Genomic DNA, 17827 nt, shown 5'->3' with positions numbered 1-17827 from the left:
CGGGATGGCTTTCTTTTCCCAATCGTATTGATTACTCACATTATTCACCACCAGTTTGTCCTAGGTAAGATAGGGATTCAAGTTGTTCGAGGCTGTTCAAAAGAATATTATTTTCTTCTTCAAGCTGATCGACTACTGTCCACATGTTATCTGTTCAGATTTCAGCGTGTTTAAAGTTTTTCAAACTTGTCGAACTTACTGTGTAAAGACCTCAGGTCTCCCTGTATATCCCTATATTTCCCCCAGGGGTGCAGTGATGCCCTGCTTGCCTGTATTAAGTGTGTGCAAGTATGCTGAACTGTCGAGGGCACGACTACACGTTATAATGTTAACGCACTGTGCACAGCGACCTCAATACAACCAGGAAGTAGATCACTTGTATGCGAGGCCACCCTGCCTCTACAGGGAGCGAGACGGCGCAGATCTCAAACAAAGCAAATACCTGAAACACGTTTGACGAACACTTCACAACGTTCATCAAATGTTGTTAACTCGATGCAGTACCCAAATCAACAATGACAATTTGTGGATTTTACCTTCTGACGCTCCTCGCGTTACTTGGATATCGGGTAGGTCACGTTATTCATATCGTGTTAACACCAAATGAAATCATTAAATATAAGCATGTATGCATGTATGTCCTATTACCGATTGCCTCTGCTGTACATACTATGAAGGATAGACACAAACTCGTCTCCTGAAACTGGTTGAAGTACCTGAGTTTAAAACAATATGGTCTGTTTGATTTGCTAACACAGATCCAGCAGTAATATATCTATTCATTCAACACTGTTGATGATACTTCGACATAAACAAGCAGCTCTTATGACATAACTTTCGGGACTAGCTATACTTTTGTCACAGTCTGGTAATTCGAACGGGAGTGTTGGTAGCAATGTGCAACTATACACAACGTCGTCTCTGCTCCCGGACGGGTTATCTACTCCTGATACACCACCCAGTCTTCACTAAATACCAGTAAACACATCATGCATTTATTTCAGAACTCGTTTAAAAATAATAACTTCTGATATACTACTTGTATTATACTTGAATTTGTCAAGCCCGTGAGTTTTTTAAATAACCTCTGATCTAGTGGAAACACATTTTAATTGAGAGAGTACTGCAGTAATTTAAGCATAATGTTTCATTGAATCAATAATAAACAAAGTGTTATTTCACAACACTCATCACGTCTACGTTCGACCTTAATATGTGTTGTAAATGACAGCTGATATTAGAAATGTGGTCCTTTTTATATATCAACCCTTGCAACACAGTGTCTTGAATCTTTCTTAATCCGTTATTGGTGTTGCTATTTCTACCATTCTGACTCTAAGAAAGCTTGATTCTCATTTGTCAAAACAGAATTAAAATCTAGATTAGGCATTCCACGGGAACAAAAGCGTGCGCATAAATACAAGTACATCGGCCTAAACAAAGCTTACATATAGCAATTGCTGACGATAACCTATCAGAACTGTATACGTTCGATATCGGAACTTTATCGGATGATTTTGGCGACGCTTTTGACGTCCTAGACCTTACCGGGACTGCACGTTTTAACCCCTTGTTATTTAGCCCATGGGCTTTTAACGTAAAAATATAACGCCATGGGCTTAAATGAAATTGACAAATTACCGGATGTTCTTCAACTGATGATATAGCACGAATCTATATGGCCAACATTTCATTCTATCGGAAGTTGAAGGTTTCCCCATGCACAAGAGACAGTGGATCCCTAACGTTGGTAATATTATGGATACTCCATGTATCATTTGAAACGCTTATGACAGACTATAACTGTGATATTGGTTTGCTGTCAATAAGTGTTATTGACTCATAGTTTTCATGTTGAAAAAAAAAATTATGTCTTATGTTGAAGTGTTTCTCTCTCGCATTCCATGTGTGACTATTGTTTCATTAAACCTTGGGATATTCATTCTTCCTGTCATGTTTTTGTACCCTATCGTTTTTTAAGGCCTGGGCTTAAATTTGGATACAGTGTTACTCAATTAAAAGAGACAACATTTGTAATTAAGCCCAGGGCTTCGGTACCCCTGGCTGGTTTTATGATGAGACAACAACACTTAACGAAGGTTATATCATTTGCACACAAATGATATAGTTTATGAAACATTAAGAGACCTGTTCGATAATATCATAAATGAAACAACTGATAAGAAGGAAACAAACATAAGACAAGTTTAAAAAATCCTTATCATGGCAACATGTTGTCAACAAACCTTTTTCGCAATCTCCGTTAACCACCACTTGAACATCCCTTCAATATGTTGCCGGACCAAGAGTTAGTGTAAGTTAAGACAACTTTGATCTTGTGATCTAATCACTGTCAGACTTCGATAAAGGGAATTAACTATTTGGAGCTGGCCTTGAAACAAGAGAGGAGAGAGCTGTGATTACCTTGGGCCAATTCAAGCAAGTGTGTTAACATAATCATTCAAATTACATTAATAATTATGTGATCATGACATAAATAATAATAATCATGATACCAATATAATATCCTAATACAAAGTCTGGGAATAAATGTATGTTATATTGGAGTATGTACGGCAAATACGCAGAGTAAAGATACAAAGGATACAACATTTACTAGAGGAATAACGGTAATGTCAAATAACGTTAGTTCAGAGATAAGGTGAGTAATTATTACGTTTTAATAGAGCATGTACGGTATTCAATGCGGGGGATGTCGAGACTATTTGGGTAACTACGGTAAGGATTTATGTTTATGGGCAACATTAATTTGATGCAGGAATATTACATATGTAGTGCATATACGGCACACTGCGTGTCTAGATATAGAACATGATATTTACTTCTGTGAGGATAGTACACATTCATATGCGTAGTTTTAGTAGTATCTTTCCTGACATGATAATTTCGGCCGTAGAAGATATAGCTCAGTTATTAGTGAGAGAATAATAAGTTTCATTAGTGAATAATTTGTTGACAACGTCCATGTATCACGAATGTGATGTTGCTGTTGACGACATGCGTTTCCTATATATGCGGAACTATACGATAACACATGATGGCGTGACTACGTAACATGTAATCGTATCCTTAAACGACAGGTGTTTGAATGTACATTGTCGTGAAATATCAAAGAAGACTATAATTATATGGAAATGACTACGGCAGTGTAACTCGAAGGCGACCCTGCAAATCCTGCTATTGACTACGTGCGTTTCTCTATATTCTGAGCTAGACGATATCATATAGTTGAGTGAATACGGTAATTGTATACTTAAATGATGCGTGTTTGAATGTACATTGTCACGAAATATAAAAGAAGACAATAACTGTATGGAAATGACTACGGTAAAGAAACTCGCTTGTAGGCTGTGTTGTACCGAATATATATGAGTAAGGAACGAACTTTTTCACAATATTTTAATATGACACATGATGATAAAACATAAAAATACAGAATTCGTTGTTGTTATAGCTTATATTGAAAGCTCATACGGGAAGTAAATCGATTCATATAAGATTTGATTGATAGAAACTGGTTAGAACCTCCACCGAAAGGTCGTTCTTTATTGTAATAAAGAAGTTGTTCATCCATAAATTCTTATCCTTACACTTGCTTGACAACAGTGTTAGAACCTACACCGAAACGTCGCTCTTAATTGTAATAAAGAAGTTGTTCATCCATAAATTCTTATCCTTACTTTCTTTTTATTGCAGAGTACATATAACATTATAAAAGAATTAAAAACAATCGGAAAGTAAAATTACATGAATCTGGTAAGTTGAAAAACGTAAGGTACAAGAAAAACAACAACACAATTTGAAGTAATGGACAAGTGTTTGCGTGAAGTGGAACCTGGTGAACATAAAGAGTTACATAATATGCACTCAGGATAGATTGTATGATGAGGGAGTTTTAAGAGTTCTCTAACAATTTGCCCTTGAATACAATGTCAAACCTTTTGCAACAAATTAGGTCTAACTTTTGGAAGTATCCATTGTGGACTATTAAGATGTAGATGATAAATGGTTGCTTAAAGAGTTTGTGCAACTTGCAGGCAGAGAGATCGGAGATAGAGATCTATGTTGGGATGTGGAGATACCGTTTGGTTAGTTTATTGGTGACAAAGGAATCGACCAGTTGAGACTTAGAGTGGAAAGAAGTATCCTGAGATTTAAAGATTTTCAGTAATAGAAGGGGGTTAGATGTGCCAGTCGTTTGCAAAAGACGAGGATGAGAAGTGCTGCCAAAAGAACAAGATAAAGACACAGTAGTCAGCTGGTGTAGTGATGACAAAGTCCAGAGGGATTAACAGTAGAAGGTGTGTAGGCATTGTAGTTAAAGGTTGAGGGAAAAGCAGATTTTGCAGATGTTGCATGGAACATTTAAAAGGAGTGCTGCTGTTAGAGTGCGCATTTTAAAGAAACATCCAGTTGACAGATTGAGAGGAATGAGAACATGGTACTGATTAGGGCAATAAAGCATTTGTGTTAGGCCAGGATCTGGAGACAGATATTTAACCGTCCAGGAGAGGTTCAGCTGGATTCTAGAAGATGGTCTAATCATATTTCTTGTAGCAATTCGTTGGAGACTTTAATGGGTATTTTTATCTTGTGAAAGGATTTTCGAACTTTTGAGAGAATGTATATGAAAACCTGGAATTTGAAATTGGGCAGCTTTCAGGAAAATTGTGCCACCTGTGATGGTAGCGAGGGTTGAAGAGTCAAAACAATGCTGAACTTGAGCAATGTTTATAGGATGCAGACGTTCCGTTGTGTTGTGGCAGGTGCCAAAGGCTGCAGGATAATAGGTACTTCCATTGAAGGGTTTCAATAACAGGTGGTGCTATGGACGCAGAAAGTGCCGCCAGGTACAATACGACGGTGACCCGGACAAGTGAGCGATAGAAAGGGTATTTGGTAGACCAAAACATTAGAAGAATCAACAGGGATGAGTTCAGGTGATTGGGGTTGCTGACAGATGAAATGGAGAATTTGATGGAGACATAGATATTTGACTTGGCTCTAGCATATAAGAATTGGGCTTGTGCATAGTAATAGAAACGATCAGTTTGTAGAAACCTATACATTGCTCAGGAAGAAGATGAGACAAATGATGGAGAGTCTGTTGAGAGAGAAGAAGTAGTGACAGACAATATTGAACTAAATTATAAATGCCTTATATTTGAGTTGGACTAATTGATGTTCAACATAAGACATAAGCATGGCATATTCGTTCACTGAGAAAAGTAGATAGTAACGGAAAGGACGACTGGAGAGAGTTGGCATTTCTGTCCATAGTGGCTATAGCCTAATCACGTATCGGTGGCGCCAATACTCAGTTGCAAAGTGTACAGAAGTTGATGGTTTAAAAAATACCCTATAATTAAGGTTTTTTTAAGTCAAGGCAGGACGCACAAATAGCAGCAGTAACCAAACGATAGTGGCTTCACGTGACAAAAAGAAATCAAGTCAGAAGGAATGTTGTGGCCACATTTCACAGTGTAGCACTCATTGAACACTGGCAAATTTGATTACCTGTTGGGTGTGATCAGAGCTTATCTACCTTTACAAACGATGACCTGTTGTCAGGAGGAATACCATGGAAGGTCATGACCTATGCTTTTGCAATATATCTGTCTTTTCCTTTCCGCCTGTGACCCGATTGTATTCTACATGTATGGTAATCACTTATGCTTTTGGCACAAAGGTTAGAGGATGGTTCCTTGGTACGTTGTGGGTAACCTTGACATTAAATTTGGTAATTGGTTAGTCCTGTAATCTTTGTACCTATGAGTATGCGCTTTAAAGCATAAAGTTTATCATCTCGTTGGAAATTGTAGAGGGACTCCGTGGACTATTATCAGGTGGTGCGTCAGGTGGTGTTATTGGTTCTTGTGTGGAAGTGTGCTGCGTAAGTGTAGGATTGTCGGGCTGAGAGGATATTGATTGAGTGGATATTAATAGATGCTGAGCTGTTTATGCTAGTTGTCTACGGGCGGTGTTAGGTGTACAGGTTTAAGCCTGTCGGTATGAATGAAGGATTTATGTTCTTTGTTTGTGCTAGTGTTCAGTACTTCTGGAAGGTCCTCTCCATTTCTTTGACAGTTTAGGGTAAAGTCCGGTTTTGATTGTTGGATCAGTCATTAGAACATGTTTGCCAACATTAACATTGTGCATACTATTTCGCCTTTAATACTGAGGCATTATCCAGTAATGTTTAAGGCATATTGCGTCGTGGGATCCCCCGGTTATATGTCTTTAATGTACAAAACCAATATTCCAATTCTATATTTCGACATCCACGATCATATCCCTATTCTATGTCCATGTTCAACAATGTATTTGCAGTCTAGGTTTTAATGCGGTACCGTAGCGTACATGTAGCTTCGTCCAAGAGTTAACACAAGCAGTATTTATTTCACACGAAGGTCAGTTATTTCCATACAATTATTATCTTCTTCTGTATTTCACTACTATGTACATTCAAACACGCAATGTTTAAATATAATTACAGTATTCACTCAATTATATGTTATCGTACAGTTCCGCAATTTTTTGGAAACGCATGTAATCAATGCATGTGGCAACATCGCCTTCGTGAAACATTAGCGTAGTTACCAATCACTACTAAAACTTACTATTCTCTCACTGAGAACTTAGCCATATCTTCTACCGTCTACCTTGGTATTTTACCTACAGTATTTGCCGAAATTATGACTTCGCTACATTACCGTAGTCGCCAAAACAATCACGAATGAAACTTACTATTGGCTCGCTAAAACTGAGCTTTATCTTCTACCGAGCACCTTCGTTTACTTACCGTATTTGCCGAAATTATTATGTCAAGAAAGATATAATTAAAACGTCGCATAAGAATGTTTTCCATCTTTACTGAAGTAAATGTCATGTTCCTCCTTGAAACACGCAGTTTATCGTATGTGCCCTTCATACGTATTGTTCATTTATCAAATGAATGCTAACGATAGTCCTAAAGCCTTACCGTAGATACCCAAATAAGGTGCGACATCCCCACATAGAATTTTCATGTAGGTTGAACCGGACATTCTCTATATAAATCAATTTATCAGTACACTAAGGCTAGTTTTCGAGACCGTCATTGGCCAAGAGAAGAAAGAATGTGTCGACATGGATGCATCATGCTTTATCTATAGTTACGAAATTTAAGGCCCAAGTAAATGCGTTTGCTTGGAGAATGCCGCCGCGTTTGACTAGAGTTCCACTATGCACAGCGGCTTGCAGATATAAGGATTTCAATGTTTGTGATAATTTGCGAAAATTATAAAACAGTCCCAAGAAATGTTAAACGTCAATGCCAGAGAATGTCAACCAGTCTCGATTATCAGACGAAACAGATTCTATAAGGCTTAAAAAGGCAAAATGAAAAATAGCGTTGAGAACATATGAATTGATCACTCTAAATAAAGTCTTTCGTGTGCTTGAAAATATTGACATCACCGGTAATTCTTTCCGTGTCGACAACGACGATATTAGGTGCGACCTTGTTGCTTGTACACAGTGAGGTGACAAATAAAACACACTGCTGCGATCTTCATGATTCAAATCAGACGAAACCAAACATAAGCTCAACTGTGCTGTTGCTTCCTTGAAATTGTAGCTGTCCAAATTAAAATAGAAAACACCGCTCTCTTCTTGAGACCACGTACAGGTACTTGGTCACAACGACAACAAAAACAAGAAACACTGTTGAAAGACCACATTTCTAATAAACAGCATAGTTCAGGCCAAGCAATGAATTATACTATGCAAAAATAAGTAGAGGATATTTTGTCTAAGGTGGTCAGATTTGTGTAAGTTAACGTTGTATAAACACACAACCAAGGTGGTATTTACAAATTAATTAGCTATTGCTATTGAATATAATTGGTTGTTGGTAAGAATGAAGTATGAATTAATTTTCTACCGCCGTTATTAAAATGTCTTATATGTTGCTCATACCAGCATCTTTATCATAATCATCATATTTCTATCAAGTTAGTCAGAACTAAATTCTAGTTCAAAATATTAAAGGGAAAAGGGGGTAAAGATATTTATGCATGTGCCTGTATCATTCTTGTAAAGAAAAAATGCTCTTGTATCAAACATAATAGTTACCTTTTCCACGGCAGAGTGGGCGGTGGGGTAGCCTAGTGGCTAAAGCGTTTGGTCGGCACGCCTACGGCCTGCGTTCGATTCCCCGTATGGGTACAATGTATGAAGCCCTTTTCTGGTGTCTCCCGCTGTGATATTGCTGGAATAGTGCTAAAAGCGGCTTAAAAGCACGTAGCGGGAGGGCACATCCTCTCATTTCGTTGCCCAAAACCTCCCCGTTGGTTAAGATTTATTGGCCGGATGATAGAAAAACAGAAAAAAACTATTAGGTTTCTTTATTCTGCGGTGTTGCATGGATACGTTTCCCGAGTTTATTCATAAACCAATTCTGTTGCAATGTAGAAGACAAATCTCTATAATTTCTATTATTTTCTAAATAATTGAATCTATAACAATAATTAGCACTCCCACTACACTGGTGAGCGCATATCTCATTATCACCACAGGGTTATTTATCGACGTTGACCACCCACACACCCAATAAGTTGAATTTATATAGCCTTTTTTCACATAATGCCATATATCATATTTAGATATGATGACATTGTGGCGATAAACATAATACATGTAAGCATAACAAACGAAATTGTTAAAAAGAAACACCTAGAGCTTTTGTCTGCTTTTCTCTCTATCTCATTTATCTTCCCTATATACGTAATACTTACTTTTGTATCAAATAAAAATTTTGCGTTAAAACACACTGATCAATTCCAAGTGGTGTGACAAACTCGTATAATTAGATTGAAAAGAGTCACAAGCTTTAAGTATGCCTGCTCTACCTAATAAAAAAGATATTGATCTTTAATATACTCTTAAAAAAAAAACGCATTACGGATATTTTGGGCCATAAAAGCAAAATTAGCGGACCAAGAGGTACTAAATGAAGAGGTTTTAATGTGTTGTAGTGTCTGTGACAAATTTCCCGGATCAAAATGATCACAACAAGGACATGCAAACCATTAGTCGGGAAAGACATACAATTCGGAAAACGCACCCAGTGCATTAACAAAAGTACCATGGAGCTGCACGCACTGTAAGTGCAGCAGCACTATGAACGGTATTAAAGTGCAGGTTTTTTTATTGTGTGACATCTGAGTCAATCTAACAGTGACAGTTCAACAACATGCCAAGATTAACAGAAGTGTAAAGAAATAACAACTTAGGCCGCTTGAAGGCAGGGGAATCCCGATCAGCTGTAGCCAGGGTTTTCAATGTAGCGCCCACCTCCATCACAAGGCTATGGGATCGGTTTCAATAGCATTGGGCAACACGTGATCCACCAAGATCCAGACAACCAAGAGTAACCACCGCCGCCTAAGATCGCTATATCCGACTGCGCCAACTACGTGAAAGGACGATCACAGCCACCTCAAGCGCACCCCAAATACACGGACTGCGCAGAATCTCCGACCGGACCGTACGAACCCGTTTAATAGCAGCAGGTCTACGAGCAAGACGTCCTGTTCGACGCGACATATTGAGTCGACAACATCGTCAACAACGACTGCATTGGTGTCGTAAACACAAGGTATGGCCCCAACTTCGATGGAGAGATGTCTGGTTCAGCGACGAATCAAGATTTCTCCTCCTTCGAGGGGATGGACGAGCACGGGTCTACAGACGTCGGAGAGAACCGGAAACTGCGTACAGAAAGAGGACAGGTTCGGTAGGGGTAGCGTCTAATCTAACGCTACATCAACGAAATTCTCCTACCACACGTCCTCCCATTTGCAGCCAACGGCAACGGTGTATTCCAGCAGGACAACGCTCGACCGCATACAGCACAGATCACAGAGCCTCTCTACACAACAACAACGCTGATGTTCTTCCCTGGCCATCCAGCTCTCCGGATTTGAACCCGATAGAGCACCTGTGGGATGAATTTGATAGACGGCTACGCCGACGTCAACCACGACCCTAGACGTTGCAGCAGTTGGCTTTTGCGTTGCAGGCCGAGAGGGCTACCATTTTCCAGGATGTGATTTGCATACTCGTCTCTTCCATGGGCAGGAGATGTCAGACCGCTATCGATTCCAATATGGAACATACGCGTTATTGATGGTAGCTGACCTTCACCTTGGACTATTCCTATGTACCGATAGCTGAGATAACTACAATCACCAAGTGTTCTCTCCGCAATATTTTGGTTTATACCTTGTAGGGCTCTTCGTATAAATATGTTTTCCTTTCTCAAAAACATCTGGCTTTTCGTTTTTATTGTTTTTTACGTGTATATATTGCCAGTTGAATATAGTTGCATTTTTAAGGGAACGTCACAGTCAAGGAACATTTTGGCCTTGCATTCAATCCAATTCTCACTTGTCAGTATTTCAATGATTGTTTCCTCACAGTAATGGCATAAAATTAATACAAATATATTTCTAAGTAGGATGTGGTTCATCGCAGAATGGATGATCGAGAAATCAAAATGCATCACACACACTCTGTCTCCTGTTGGAGTCAGTATTAAATAATTAAGTCCAGTAGTTTTCCATTGTACATGTTATATCATTCAGTCCAATTAGTATAACAGAAGAGAAACAATATGATTTTATGATTCCAATAAAAATGGTTTCTCGTCTAACCACAAAGAGTGGATGACTGCAGTTGAAATTTCAATGTTGGTTTAAGATACCAACAAGTTTCACACACCAAAGTCATATATCATAAGAGATAACATATTCTGCAATAGGGACAAAAGCAACCAACTCGTGTACATAATAAAGCGCATGTTCAAACAACAAAGACAAATAATATTATATACATTATACCATAAAGGTGATCTTTACGTCTTTCGAGGAGAATCAGCGAGAAAAGAATATGAACATCGATCAAAAAGAAAGAACGTCAAAATTTCAAATTAGAAATGTTGTAACAACCCTGATACTGTTACAGTTATCATTTAGAGTAGCTTATCTGTGAAGATGTGAATTCACCAGTTTAGTATCATGTGTGCATTGTTTATATTATATATTCTCATAATAATGACTATTAAGAAAATATTTTATTGTCAGCCATTCCTATTTTGGATGTATTGTATCTTTGATTAAAGACTAAAGATAACACTTTCTGAATATATTATAGACGCATATATATTATATGAAATGCTCCATCACAAACTGCACATGTTCAAACAAGGAACTTTGTCAGACTCCTAGAATGATGGGGTATTTTCCCTTCATTTTCAGATGAGCAGTGTTGCCAGTATGACACCAACGCCACCTCGTGAGTATTTATCTTATAAAACTAGTCTGCGTTATTTTCTACTAATAGTGTAATGGAACAAAGATGGCCTAGGTTTGAATTTAAACAATTTAACTGTGAGTATTGGTATAAAAAATAATTTTCGTATACCCTTAACAGACTGCTCCGTTTGTAATCAGTCTCACACTCTCTGCGTCAGTTATGTAGTAGGTATATAATTCATATGTACTAATATTCATATATATATTGTAAATAATCTGGTGTAGGTACTTAATTAATATTTGCACACCTGCTGTTGAACTATATCTGAACATCCCATTGAACCTTCATCATCTGGTGAAACCATAGTGTGGGCTTGTGTCTACAGTGAATCTGCAAAGCGTTAAAAACTGATTCAAGGTGGCATCCGTTTATGACTGTTCTATAAACTATTTGTATTAATGTACTTCCGCGGTGTATACATCCTAGAGCAGACATCAGCAACGTTCATGTATATGCAATCATTCTGACAAATGTTACAAGGCAGATGTACGTTGTTGGCTATCATTAGTCTTGTTTGAAAGGGTAACACAATAAGGCAGTAGGGATATCCATAGTGTACTCGTACATACAGTGTACAGGCCGAATGATGTATTTGAAATGTTGTTTATACAGTAACTAATACGTAATAAGACGAGGTTAAGGTTAGTGCATCACTCAGGAAGATTTCGCTTCAGATATGATGCCACGCATAATAGTCACTAATAATTCAATGAGTTTTAGTGAGATTAAAACGAGACTAGGTTCAGCATAATAATGGTTCGTGCCATTCCAGAGACAATCAAACCTATTTTGTACAGGTTTTGTCAGATCCAAAACATTATTCAGATTGTATTGTGTATACGTGCGCAATTTCAGAATTACATTATGGAGCTACCTGTACTGAAACAACTCAGTGTTTAACCAGTGATGCAGTTTCCAATGCATCCAACACATGTGCATGTAATGACACTCACTACCACGACATGGACACCAACACCTGCACTGAGAGTAATGTGTATTTTCCCGTGTAGCCTCTAGGTAGACTTGAATTCACTGTAGACTAGTAAGGAAGTAGACACGTTGCTTCATAACGTTAGGATATGTGATGTCTCTTTTGGAATAGAATCACATCGAAAACTGGTTTCTCATGGCTCTACCTTTCACGAAATTGTTTGGTTCCTACCTTCTGCTATGTGATGTAGTCGCCTTCAATAACATTGGAAAGTAGAATCTATTTTCTAAAATAGTTATTAATGAAATAATTTTACGCGGGTAATACCTGGTACTTAATCCACTGTCCAACACTGTATCTTGTGTTAAAAAAAGTGTCATGGTACGGAACCGTCATCTTTGTTTTTATTATGTCGTCAACGTTGACAACCATAATATGTCCATGTCATTGCCCGAGTGACTAAACTTAGTAGATTTTCAATTTCCGATTCCTGAATACTAGTACCCTATTTTCAAGAGTCCGTTTAAATCTTACACATAAGTTAATTTTCGTGTTATTCCTACGATTCCAATTGTACTTATTTATTTCAATTCAATATCAACCTCTATTACTCAACATGATATCCGTTTGCTGATGGTTGTTGCTTCTATATCATTAGTATTCTTTTCATTTCGATAAGATTTTGTCATCTGACGCTTTTTCTGGCTTTTTGTGGGAGTCTGACACTAACAATTACACTTGCGCTTATTGAAACATGTGTTTCTGACTTGTACAATATTGAAATGTTGTTCATACAGTAACTTATGAGTCATAACACGAGGATAAGGTTAATGCATCATTCAGGAAGATTTTGCTTCAGATAAGATGCCAAGCACCGTAGTCACTAATAATTCAATGAGTTTTAGTGAGATTAAAACGAGAATAGGTTCAGCATTATCGTTCCATTCCAGAGACAATCAAACATATTTTGCACATGTTTTGACAGATCCAAAACTTTATTCAGATTATATTGTGTAAACGTGCTCAATTTCAGAATCACAATATGGAGCTACCTGTACTGAAACAACTCAGTGTTTAACCAGTGATGCAATTTGTTCTTCATCCAACAAATGTGCATGTGATGACACTCACTACCACGACATGGACACCAACACCTGCACTGAGAGTAATGTGTATTTTCCCGTGTAGCCTCTAGGTAGGCTTGCTTACACAGTAGATTAGTGAGGATGTAGACACCTTGCTCCATAACGTTAGCATATGTGATGTCTCTTTTGGAACAGAATCAAATCGATAACTGGTTTCTAATGGCTCCTTTTGTACCTCTCACGAAATTGTTTGTTTCCTACCTTTTTGCATGTGCTGTGGTCACCTTCGATTACATTGGAAAGTAGAATTTATTTTCCAAAATAGTTAGTGATGGGATAATTTTACGCCGGTAATACCTTGTATTAATAATAATATCTCCATTATCCAACACTTTATCGTTTGTTAAAAAAGGTGTCATGGTAAGGACTCGTCCTCTTTGTTTGATTATGTCGTCAACGTTGACAACCTTAATATGTCCTTGTCATTGCTCGAGTTAGAAAACTTAGCAGTTTTTCAATTTCCAATTTCTGAATACCCTTTAATTGAAGTGTTCATTGAAAACGTACACATAAGTTTCTTTTCGTCTTATCCTACGAGTTCAATCGTGCTTATTTATTAAATTTAATATTAACTTCAATATCTCAATGATATTTGTTTGCTGATTGTTATTGCTTTCATACCATTAGTATTAGTATTATTTTCATTTCGATAACATCTGACACTTTTTCTGGCTTCTTTATATGTTTCAGACTTGTACAATGTTTAGCATAGAAGTAGATTGGGTTACAACTGCAATATAGTTCCTGTTAATTGCTTGTCTTTCTTATCCTGTTCACCAAACACTTGCACAAAGAGTGATAAGTGGAGGCGTTATACATTTACAACGATAAAAAATATTTCTCCACTTGGACATACAGGACCCATATACCCGTAAAAGTAATTGTTACTTAATCATCTGACATCAACCTTGAATGGAATCTTCCTCTTTGAGTGTGGTGTGGTCGACTTTGATAATTGTAGAAGAGTAGTACAGTAGTCAACTGTCAGAACCTGCCGTTTTGTGGAATCTCCGTCTATACACACGATGTGGTCGAATAGAATGTTATCTCGTTCTCACGCACCTGGGTACTAACAGGATTCAGTTTCTGAATAGTAATTCAATCTTGTGTTAACAGAATATTCACCTTTTGAATGCCTACTAAGAATGACAATTTAATAGTGCTTACTGATTTCAATTTTGTGTCAATCGCAATTGTTTTAAGTTGTGATCCAATTGTTTATGTTTATTGCAGTAACACCGTTATAATCTATTTCTTAGAATGTGAAAATTGTCTGACCCTCTGCCAGGTTCTTCATGAAGAGGCCTATTTCAAGTCTTTTTTCATCCCACACTAAGCTGACACGCTGTAATATATAAGTAACTGAAATCCGAAACAAAACTCACTCAATTGTTTGCCACCCAGGAATGGTTTCGTTTTGACTGAAATGAAACATCCTTTCTACCTGGTTTAGCTTGTTCTATTTATTTGATATGATGGTCTAGATCGATTGACAGTTGTATTTTGATATGCATTGATTCCCTACAATACAATAATTGCTCTTAAACACTATCTGCAACTCAAGCTATTGTGAGTTTCCATATAATGAATGTGCATTTTAAGTGATGAATATGCATCACATGTTGGACTTATAACAATCATCATTTGTAAATAAATGATTACATATAGTAAAACCTTGATTGTCAGTACTATCCGAATATAATAAAATATAACACATAAAATAAAAGAAACATAACTTGGGTACCACTCCTTCCTTTGTTTGAAATGTTGTTAATCAAGACGAATTCACTGGGAAAAAACATCATTTACACCATCCCTTACGGACCCACGTGGGTTAAGGTTACTGGGATGGTAAGAATTACTTTGTCTAGTGACTGCGACAATAGTGAAGTGGATAGGATAGGGGTTCTGCACCAGAAATGAAGAAGGGTCCTGAGGAGGAGATAGGATAGCACTAAGTTACGAGTTTATCTTAACACTGTCTGAGGTATATATATATATATACCTCAGACAATGTTAAGATACACTTATCTTATATCTATATATCTTTCTATGTTGTAACAAATCCTTATCATATATAATACTTGTCGAAAGTAAGGAATACTATTTCTTTTACTGCCAGTGTTTATTGTTTATGTACGTTTTCAAAAAAATACAGAGATGGTTTTCAGGAATTTTATGAAAAAAGTTTCACTGTGACTCTCCGAATATCAAATGGAGGGATCCTTAACAATTGGAGTTGACCAAAAACTAGCAAACGTTATGAAAAGTTGCTTTTTACGTTACGTTACATTAGGTGATAGTGATTCATAAACACTTGTTCATGTTACAGTCGGAATCGTGTGAATAAATCATCATGTGTAAATCATCAGGTACAGTAAAACCTTGATGGTCCGGACCCCATTAGTCCGCTCATACAGCCATGTTACAGGCCGAATGGCAAAAATTAAACAATATGCATTTAAAATTTTGGCATCGTAGAAAACAATAGTTCAAAATTTCAGTTTTAGATGAAAATGTACGTATACAATGTAATTAGAGTTAATTAACTTTCTTCATTAAACATGTGTAGTCCGTGACTATGGATTAAAGCAAGATTAGACATCTAGGGTACCTTGTGATATTTTGTATATATTTTGTTTTGACAGATACAAATTATTATTCAGATGCATTGTACATTTGAATTTGGAGTTATTTGTATTAGTACGCATTACCTGACCAAAGCATCAAGTAAATTATGATCATATACCCCTGATCACCTCATCTGCATGGGTTCTTACAGATGCAAATGTCAAATTAATATACTGTGAATAAAAATAAAGGCGATAAAAACCCTTCCCATATTCATAAAGAAATTTCTGCTTGAAGAAGAGTCGATTGTACGATTCCGACTATATCATGAGCATGTGTTTGTGAATAGCTATCACAAACACATGCAAAGGCAAGTCAACTGTTCACCTGTAAAAAACACGGAACTTGTGGTACATGTAAAAACAAGTAATTGCATCGGACATAATTTTTGTCACTGATGCTTCAAATCTGGAAATGTCCACCAAAAAACGTTTTGAAAAATTTAGTGAGCCCTTGAATGCTGTAACTTGTAACTTCTGAGTAAGAGTCGGATAACGCTCTTTGAAATCCTTGAAGACAGAACATGCTTGATTGTATCCAAAAATATGTGAAACGTAAACACCAAAGGCTGGAGCTGCTGGCATATTGCTCGACATGAAGGGAAAGTTGACAATTGGAAAATTGAAGTCATCCCTCTTATCATACAATCTTGAGGAGAGTGTTTGTCACTCTGAATCTTTTTGCATAGATCTAAATATGAAACAGATGAGGCAATCTTACTGGTCTCTTTTATTTCTAGTTCAGGTGGGTAAATCATTGGAAGGGTAATGGCTATTTGATGGTTATTGAAAGAAATCAAATCGTCGATAAACGCATGTTCAATTTGTTTGCAAAAGTAACTTTTCTGGTTTCTTCCTCATTTCATGTGATGTTTCGACATTTGACCGAAGGATTGTTGTTTGTAAGATATACCTATATATGAAATATCTTGAACTTTATCCTTTCTAGCAAATTTAACTATAAACATAAATATGTCCACGGGGCACGAAACTCATGTGTGTATTTCTGGGTACCTAAATATACTTTAATTGCTGTGTCTGCGTAATCACTATGATTTACTATTTCTGTACAGCAGCAGCAGAAGAACAGTGCAGTATAATATCAATTTAATTTAATCAATTTAACCAAGATGACGATGGGATAATGATCTATACTGAAATGTCGCTGATAAAGAAATTGTGATCCAAAACCGTCAAATTGTAAGAAATGCTAACAATTCAAGTTTAACTAAGTGCAAATGTTGTGACTCTTAGTGTTCAAGCGATCGCCTTCTGCCATATCAATTCCGGTTGACCTGCCCCTCTTTGGGACTCATGTTTGAGTAGGGTACATATATCTGTTGGGAGTTTTAGTGCTGATTAAAGTTCTGTTTTGTAGTAATAAAATTTCTATTTTCATATTGATATGATTTGACTTTTGATTTTTAGAAATTGATAAAGTGTCTGTGGCAGCTCTGTTTTTCAGAAATAAAGTTAATTTGGCCCTCGCTATTGTACCTCTTGGCTCTTGGCTCTATTGCACTATGGATCTACTCCGTCCGGGGGGGGCATGGGGGGCCCAGTCGTCTAAGGCGCCGCGATTCGCTGTGAAGAGTTGCGTCCCTTGGGCACGCCAGAAACCCATGATTGTGGGTTCGAATCCGGGTTCGCCCCGATTATGTTTCAAAGTTTGTCAGCACCATACCCGGGCTCGTGGGTTTCACCGAAGTGGTAAACGTCTGAGACCTGCATCACTTCGGGCT

General features: G+C 37.3%; 1 protein-coding gene across 1 annotated transcript in view; it reads left to right on the top strand.

Annotated features, from left to right (window-relative positions):
* Window positions 1-398: 398 nt before the first annotated feature.
* The window catches only part of LOC139473724 (uncharacterized), a 65364-nt gene continuing 47935 nt past the window's right edge, over window positions 399-17827 (top strand). The window contains exons 1-2 of the mRNA XM_071256444.1: window positions 399-569; window positions 11322-11358. Coding sequence (XP_071112545.1) covers window positions 516-569; window positions 11322-11358 — 91 coding nt within the window. The 5' untranslated portion in view covers window positions 399-515. The remainder of the gene's footprint in view (window positions 570-11321; window positions 11359-17827) is intronic.

Source organism: Haliotis cracherodii, unplaced genomic scaffold (assembly GCF_022045235.1).
Source record: "Haliotis cracherodii isolate W230 unplaced genomic scaffold, xgHalCrac1.p SCAF_3, whole genome shotgun sequence".
Taxonomy (NCBI): domain Eukaryota; kingdom Metazoa; phylum Mollusca; class Gastropoda; order Lepetellida; family Haliotidae; genus Haliotis; species Haliotis cracherodii.
The sequence above is the reverse complement of the archived record's forward strand: the minus strand, read 5'-3'. Positions and strand labels throughout refer to the sequence as shown.